This window comes from Alnus glutinosa, chromosome 14, assembly GCF_958979055.1.
Source record: "Alnus glutinosa chromosome 14, dhAlnGlut1.1, whole genome shotgun sequence".
Classification (NCBI taxonomy): Eukaryota; Viridiplantae; Streptophyta; class Magnoliopsida; order Fagales; family Betulaceae; genus Alnus; species Alnus glutinosa.
In genome coordinates, this window is record NC_084899.1 from 6004141 (window position 1) to 6013110 (window position 8970).

The window sequence follows — 8970 nt, forward strand, 5'->3', positions numbered from 1 at the left end:
ATTGGATCTAACTTGGTTCTTAACGGAATATGTCAAAAAATTTAATTAAATTTAACTTTAAGGAGGGATTTGTAAATTAGGCCAACTACAGAGACCAATAATATAATTTTTCCTAAAAAGAAAGCCATAGTTTGGTGTTGTTTCAGTAGGTGTGAGTTATATATATATATGTGAGAGAGAGCAATGGTAGCTGGGGGAGCTTTGCCTCAGCAGAAAAAACCCATAAAAAATCACCTTCCCCTAAACATAAATTTTGAAATATATTCAATATTTTTAAACTATAATTCACTTTACCAAATATGTTTTTCCTAATTTTGTTTTTGTTTTCTAAACCATTCAAATATAAATTCAAAACTTTTTTTTTTGGTATTTACAATTTTAAATTTTTTTAAAAAAATACAAAAGAATAGTACACCCAAATGAATTCTTTAAACTTTTAAACTTATTATTATTATTATTGTTATTTATAATTTTTTATTTTTAAAAAAATTTTTGGTGCGGACTCTCAGGCCCAAGCCCAAGCCCACACGCATACCGCTTTCTTTATCCTTACGAAAACGATCATTCGAGTCCAGTACTATAAAATTTTCCGAACCACAAAAGGACAAAGGTAATGCACACAGCTGCCGAACCGAACTACGAATAGAAGCGATTTACGTTCAGATCCGAAATCCAAAACCCTTCGATACTCGGTGTTGACGATATGGCAGCGGTGGAAGTGGAAAGAAAGCAGGCAGAGGCGGCGGCGGAGACGTGCTCGGCCAAGGCGTCGAAGCAAGGCGAGGGGCTGAGGCAGTACTACCACCAACACATCCACGAGCTCCAGCTCCAGGTCCGCCAGAAGACCCACAATCTCAACCGCCTCGAGGCCCAGCGCAACGAGCTCAATTCTCGAGGTATTCTTGACCCTAACCCTAATACTTTACTTCTTTTGGGATTGATTGGGGGTTCTACTTGTATTTTCAAACCGGTTAGGTTTAGATGTGGTTTTGGTGGTTTTTCAATTATATTATAGGGTTAGGGCTTCGGATTGTCAATTGTTGAAATTCTGATAAAGCTTCTCGACTCTGTGAAAGCGATGGTAAAATTTGAAACGGAATGGATAGATTCATATGGAAAAGGTGAGTTTAAGAGTGGAATTTTTGGCGGTTTATCCGATTATAGGACGACACCAGTGACTGTTAAGAACGGTTCATGAATCAAATTTAAGGGGAAATAACCGAGAAAAGATCAAAAGCAATAAGAGTTCTTCTCAAGTTCATGAGTAAAGAAGATGATAACTAATTGTTTATTCTCGATAAAATATTATTTTCATTTATCAAGTAAAATGGTCGAATAAGCAAAGAAGATGCAAGCTATAATATGTAAATGTTGGTGGAGATAACCTGAATGTGGGTGTTTTTTAAATTCTATAAAAATATGCTTACACTTCCAATTCCTTTAGAGCCATGCGCAGCATGAGTCAGTTTGAATTCTCATCATCTCAGTATTAATCATTAAATTTGTCCCATCCCTTCTTTACTTTGGTGGTGACGATGCAAAATCCCTCTATCAGGAAGTTAGTACTTAATAGAAAGTTTGATGCTCCTCTTTTATTATCATGATGTCATATAGTCGATGTTTCTTCGCAAATGTCATGTAATCTACCAGAGATGGATGTTTTGGCCTCTTTTTTCTCTTTGTTGTACTCTACCACAGTGGATTGTGATGGGGATGACCAGCTCTGGTGGTCTCCTTCCCACAAAGGAAAATTTGATGTTAGATCTTTCTATAAGGTTCTTGCTTGCAAAGAGGCTACTCATTTTCCTTGGAAAGTATTTGGCGGACCAAGGTTCCTTTGAAAGTGGCTTTCTTTGCTTGGACGGCTACGCAAGGGAAGATCCTCACCTTGGACAATCTCAGAAAGAAGGGTGTTATTGTGATTGATAGATGTTGTATGTTCAAATTGAATGGGGAGTCGGTGGACCACCTTCTTCTTCATTGTGAGGTTGCTTGTGCTCTATGGAACGCCATTTTTAAGTCGTTTCAGTTTATCTTGGGTTATGCCCCTTCGAGTGGTAGATTTATTCGCTTGTTGGTGGACGGGTGGTCGCTCGCGGAGTGCGGTCGTGTGGAAGATGGTCCCTTGTTGCCTTTTGTGGTGCTTGTGGAGGGAACGCAATGAAAGACAGTTCGAGGACAAAGAAAAAACTATTGAGGAACTCATTTCCTTCTTTTTTCATTCTTTGTACTCTTGGTCGGCTGTGTACCTCGCACCTTTAATGTTTAGTTTTAATGATTTCCTTGTTTTGTTTTCCTCTTCCTCTTGATGCCTTTCTTGTATACTTCATGTGTACTTGATTGCGCTTTGCGCTCGTTAATGATATTTCTCTTACTTATCAAAAAAAAAAAAATGTCATGTAATCGTAATGGGTGGGTAGTCATTAGGATTGAAGGATTCATTTGAACATGTTGGCATGATAACACAAGTATCGATTCTAATCAATTGTATCACTTTTATTTTTGTTGTTCTCTATTTCTTTTAGTTTTCTTTTTCTTTAAAATTTTGTTGGAATTTCTCTATTGGTCAATGGCATTGCTTAATTATGAAAAATTGGCAGTGAGGATGCTAAGGGAAGAACTACAACTGCTCCAGGAACCTGGATCATATGTTGGTGAAGTTGTCAAAGTAATGGGGAAGAATAAGGTTTTAGTCAAGGTAAGTGGTCCTCCTTCGTTTGCTGCTGTTCATGGTGCTTCGATATAAGCACATACATATTTATTGCTTTATTATTTCCATAAATAAGTAAAAGACTATACTTTTTGGAGTTCATATTTTCAACCAAATTTACCCACCCCTCCCTTCCCAAATGCACTCAACTATAATGTTGCAGCTGCAGTTCAATAATTTCTTTGCATTCAACATCTGCATGAAGATTAAAGTCCGCTTTATTTTTCTGTCATGTGCTTGGTACCAATTTATTCTATTGCACTTTGTTATAATATATTAATATATATATATATATATATATATATATATATATATATATATATATATATATATATATATATATATATATATATATTTCCAATAAATATGGTGTTATCAATCATAATGAACGCTTGTGAAACTATGCTCTTAGACATTAAAGATCACTTTGGTACATGTATATGTGACGACCTCTTTTGACCCTAGGGGTTTAAAATATTGATTTAGATAGTGAGGTCTTCTGTATTTTTCATGATGGAGGTAAGTTCAATTGGAGAGGCGAGGCAAATTTTGTTGGTCCTATGCAACAAGGAATTCATAAAATTGGTTTGGTATCAGTGTACATCAACGTCTTTGATACATTTTTGCCTAATGTTTCATATTTTTTTCTAGGTTCATCCTGAAGGGAAATACGTTGTGGACATTGATAAAAGTATTGATATCACAAAGATCACTCCATCAACAAGAGTTGCCCTCCGTAATGACAGCTATGTTCTTCATTTAATCTTGCCGAGCAAAGTTGATCCATTGGTCAATCTTATGAAAGTTGAAAAAGTTCCTGATTCTACATATGATATGATTGGTGGTCTTGACCAGCAAATTAAAGAGATAAAGGAGGTTTCTCTCTTGCTCTATCTTACTTTCTGCATTTAGGCTTCAATGTATACCTTGGCTCCAGTTGGGAAGTCATGTTAGGTGGTTGAGTGATTAATGGTTATTCATGATATGTAATTATCTTACCAGGTGATTGAGCTCCCAATCAAACATCCTGAATTATTTGAGAGTCTTGGAATAGCTCAACCAAAGGTAATATAATGTTGCCAAGTTGTCATGTCTGTTTGTTGTTTCTACTTGATAGAGATTCATGGTTACAATTTCCCCCAACTCTAACTCTCTCTCTCTCTCATGTAATAGGGTGTTCTGCTATATGGGCCACCTGGTACAGGGAAAACACTGTTGGCTAGGGCAGTGGCCCATCATACCGATTGTACTTTCATCAGGGTTTCGGGTTCTGAATTAGTTCAGAAGTACATTGGAGAAGGTTCCAGAATGGTTAGGGAACTTTTTGTTATGGCCAGGTTTGTTTGATCTTTATACATCACATACTTGATTTTTTTCTAGTGTTGACATATAAATTGTTTGGTTTTTTTTTTTTTTTTTGAAATCTTCCCCCATGCCCCCCTTTTGTTTGCATTTGCTTTTGTGCTCTCTTTGTAGCTGGTGACGCTTTGTTTTGTTTATGGAAAACTAGATTAGGAAAAAGATTGTTTGTGTAACACTGGGCCATGTAGTACTGAAGCCTTTTCATCCGTGAAATAAATGTGGTTCATATAGACATATATATCCAGTCTATATGTCTCAGCAAGTGGCTTTCCTGAACATGTAAAGGAATCACTTTGTAGTATCATTGAAATTGTGATAACAGATATCTCTTTTGGTGATATACTTCAATTGTGAAATCACCTGTAATAATTCATTGTCTACTTTTCTGATCTTTTAAATTCTATTATACTTAGCATTTTCAATTTTGTATATGAATTTATCCCATTTCTTTGGCAGGGAGCATGCTCCATCCATCATATTTATGGATGAAATAGACAGTATTGGATCTGCTCGGATGGAATCTGGTAGTGGCAATGGTGACAGTGAAGTTCAGCGGACTATGCTGGAGCTTCTTAACCAGCTGGATGGATTTGAAGCATCAAACAAGATCAAGGTATTGACTTTGTTTTCAGATAGTTAAGTTTTCGGTTCTATTCTTTATTGGGACATCTACCTACCATAACTTGCATCATTGGCAGGTTTTGATGGCCACCAATCGAATTGATATTCTGGATCAAGCTCTTCTTAGGCCAGGGCGAATTGACAGGAAGATTGAATTTCCTAATCCTAATGAGGAGGTATATGTCACAATGACTAACAACATGAATGTATTTAAGTAATGTGTTTCTGTATAGATATTTTCATGTGCCAATATTTTCTCTTACACTACACAATAAGTGATTTTGCTATTTTTGTTTTGTAATTTTTGTTTAGTTTCTTCTAGTATTTCTATTTCAGTTTCTGAAGTTTAATATTAATTTGATTATTGTGTGAAAAATTTATTTATTTATTCTTAGCATGCCTATATAATTCTACTCTGTAAATTGTATTTAACATTTTAGTTTCTATTGTGCTTGGAAATTAATCACCATGTAATGGCTGATGCTTAATTTTGAATATACTGAAATGTTGTTTTCCTAATCCTGCAAATTGACTTGCAATCAGATGGAATATGACTCCCCCCCCCTTTTAATATCATGTGCGTATGTAGTCTTATTCTCTTAATGCTAAAGCAATATTATATTTAGTTTACGATATTAGTTTTACTAAAATTTTGATTTCTTTTTAGCATTGCGTTTTCTTGTGCATCTGCATTTCATAGCCTTCTAATTAAATATTCCTCTAATAGATATATGAGTGAATATATGAATATTTTGATGGCTAATATGATATTTAGGAGTCAATTTATTAATATATCAGTTTGTTGCATGTAATAGAATGTTATTAGTATAAGGTGTGCATATGCTCATTTGTGTTGTTAATGAAATGCAGTCTCGTTTCGATATTTTAAAAATACATTCAAGAAGAATGAATTTAATGCGTGGGATTGATTTGAAGAAAATAGCAGAGAAGATGAACGGTGCATCTGGTGCGGAGCTCAAGGTATGTTTCATGCTGGATGATTGCATTTTTTTTGTCTCCTGGGATTAGATGTTATCTACTTCTCTCTGATTTATCCATAGCAGGTTCTGGGGCAAACAGATGTTATTTTGGTGGTTTTTTATTCATTTGCTGAGCTTTAAACCCACTTGGATATGTTCATACTCATTTGATCAGGAGTTTATGCTGGCCAAGTGGCAAGTGCATAGACACACTGCCAGAACTTTTTTTGTTTTTCTTTTCCTTTCTGCTTGTTCTGAAGCCATCTTCTGAGATTCTTAATTACCGAGTGCTTAATTAAATATTTGAATTTAACTTACCAAATCTTGTACCCATATCCATAATTAGCTTGAGGGAGTCTGTATTTATATATGCGGCAAAAGATCTGAACTTGAGCCCAGCTCGTTGTGGTTTGGGGAAAAAAAAAACTGGTTAAAAACCTAGAAGAAATTTTAGACAAATTCATCTTTTATTGTAAGAAATAGGCATATAATATGAAAATGGGCTGCATTCTTGTACTTGGGGAAGGGTATGAGCCTACCAACAACAGGTTAGTTGATGCAATGTTATGTCGATAAAAGATTGTCTTTCTTTTATTCTATTAGCACAAATAGTGCTCAACTCCCTTGGATGGATTTGGATAGAATGTGAAGAATAGTCATGTTAATTCTATCAGTTTTTGTTATAGATATTCTTCTACTGCTGTTCTCCCAACAGTAAAGATCAATAATGCTAGTGCATATTCATATTCTTTACATTCTTTTCTGTCTGCAGGCTGTGTGCACAGAAGCTGGCATGTTTGCTCTGAGGGAGAGGAGGGTTCATGTAACACAGGAAGATTTTGAGATGGCAGTGGCGAAGGTAATGAAGAAGGAGACTGAGAAAAACATGTCGTTGCGGAAGCTGTGGAAGTAGTGTTGTTCTATGTGTTACTTTCCCCTTTGAACCGATGACCTTTGGCTTTTTCATTCACACAAAGCAAACCTTTTATATTCTATGTTATGTGTTGTTCTTTGAGGCTCCACATGAATATGAAAACAGGATGAAGGTGCCTACAATTTGTTGTTGAAGGTTATTCCCGCTGGCATCGTCGTTTTTTTTTTTTTCATTTAATTGTATCTCTTTAGGTGAGACATCTTTGTGTAATACCTGCCTTGTATTTCAAGCTAAATGTCTAATTACAAGGCCCCTTCACGAGGATTATCAGGTGCCATGGAACACAACAGAAACTAATAAATTTAGTCTCACAAATCTTTTGGTTAGATGACAAGAACAATCATAATTTTTGGGAACTGCAGTTGGAGGAGGTCCAGATAGAGTAATTCTAAAAGTTTTTCCTGGGTCAACTTTGTGTCTATCTAAAGATGAGGTGGTTTTTATTTTTATTTTTTTTAAAAAAAAAAAAAAAAAAGATGAGATGGTTTTTAAAATTACTATTTGATCAAAATTTAAAAGTGATCAATCACAAGTCTAATGATGATTTTAAAAATTATTTAATTTTTAGATGGACATAAGAGTCTAAGACGGACTTATAGAATTACTTGGCTCAAATGTTGCTCAAGTTTGCTGGGCATGTGCACTATTAATCTTAAATTTGGTTATCCATTTCATAGCAGTTTACAACTTTCAGGATGTTTATGAGCTACCAGTAATACTAAAAGGAAGATTTATATATTTTTTTTGTCATTCAAAAATTGATGTAGCTTTGAAAATTATAAATGATTTTGTGATAGACTATTATTGAATTTTGATCCAATGACAATTTTTAAATTCACATCAATTTTGGGAGGACACAAGGAAAATATGAGTCTTCGTTCTAGCATTACTCCAAAGCAACCATAACATTCATTCCGATTATGTCTTATAAGTTCACTAAAGCATGGCATTGTGAACATGTTCAAATTCTAGGAGGATATGCCTCGCAAAAACCGCTATATGCATAGACGAATGAGGTTAGCAGTTTTAGGAAAGGCGGATGCGAGTCATAATCACATACGTCTACCCTTTTCTATATATAAACAAAGGCTAAAATGCTAAGGAGCAGCACTTTATTCGGAATTCACTCATAAATAAATTCACCAAAACGATGTCGTTTTAGTGTAGGGTTTTACCTTTAGTTTAAGTTGGATGAACCCGTCATGGGATGTTTGTATTTTCTTGGTTATTTTTAAGCTGGAATGTGGAATCAAAATATAGATTTCATCTAAAACTTAGCTTTAAAAAAAGAAAAGAAAAGAAAAGAAAAAAGGAGGCCTAAGACAGTTTCAAAATCGTTTAAAATATGCCCTAAAGAGAGATACAAAGAAGGTCGAAAAATATTAAAATTGGCACAAAAAAACCCATTACCTGATAGGCTGTTAACAGTACAATATTGCCTTCAATAACTATGCGGCTAGCGGTGAGTAACTGCCCGCCTAAGCAGGCGGATGCGGTTCCTAAAAGTGATAACCGCCTAATGCAATTTTCAATTTCAGATGCAATTATAACCACATCCGCAACTTCTTATACAGTCCTACGAGACCTGGTCATTTGCTCTTATATAGCATTATTGGGGCAAAAAATTTCAGATAATGAGATTAGGTGGATAATTAAGGTTTGTTTGTTTTGACTTAAAATATTGTCCACTTTTTAAGCTGAAAACATTGTTTGGAAAAGTAACTAATTTTTCAGTATTTGGTTGTCCATCTCAAAATATTTTTCTGAAAACATGTTCTGCTCTACGGCTCTAGTATGGGTTGCGTTGGTGAGGGTGGCTCTGGTACGGGTTGATATTGGTGGCTGGTGGGAGAGATCGAGGTGGTGTCTGCGGTGTGCCATAGGGTAGTCGGAGGTCTGAAAAGAGGAGCTGCGGATGAAACTCGTCATCCGCCTTAAAGAAAATGCAAACCATTTACAGCAAACATGGGTGTTCTAATTAAGGTTGTTTTTTGGTTGATCAAGTTTTCTAAGCCTGTTCAAACACCCAAGAACGATCACCTCACTTTTGCTGTTTATTTGCAAATCACTTCAAATTTGCTGTTTATTTCTCAACTATTAATCTCAGTGCTTGTTCTGTTTTAAGGCCTCCCTTAAAGTTGTTTTTGTGTACTTGAATTCTAGCATAAAGATACACTTATTGGAGGGCAGGCCTCACCCAATAATGCATCTTTCCTAGCAAAAAGAAGAAGATGACGTGTTGGGGAAGTAATGTGGAGATAAATAGGGATTGTAATTTTGTTAAGATTACTTTAGATTAGTTTTGTTATCAGTATTTTAAGCTTAGATTTATTGTATTAGATAGTGTTAGGAGTTAATAAGGA

At 35.3% G+C, this 8970-nt stretch overlaps 1 protein-coding gene across 1 annotated transcript; it reads left to right on the forward strand.

Moving 5' to 3' along the window:
• Positions 1 to 579: 579 nt before the first annotated feature.
• Positions 580 to 6874, forward strand: LOC133857273 (26S proteasome regulatory subunit 8 homolog A). The gene is made up of 9 exons (XM_062292476.1): positions 580 to 896; positions 2601 to 2698; positions 3362 to 3586; positions 3713 to 3775; positions 3884 to 4047; positions 4529 to 4685; positions 4771 to 4869; positions 5564 to 5674; positions 6446 to 6874. The coding sequence occupies exons 1-9, from the start codon at positions 704 to 706 to the stop codon at positions 6584 to 6586; spliced, it is 1251 nt and encodes a 416-aa protein (XP_062148460.1). The 5' UTR covers positions 580 to 703; the 3' UTR covers positions 6587 to 6874.
• The last annotated feature ends 2096 nt before the right edge of the window (positions 6875 to 8970 follow it).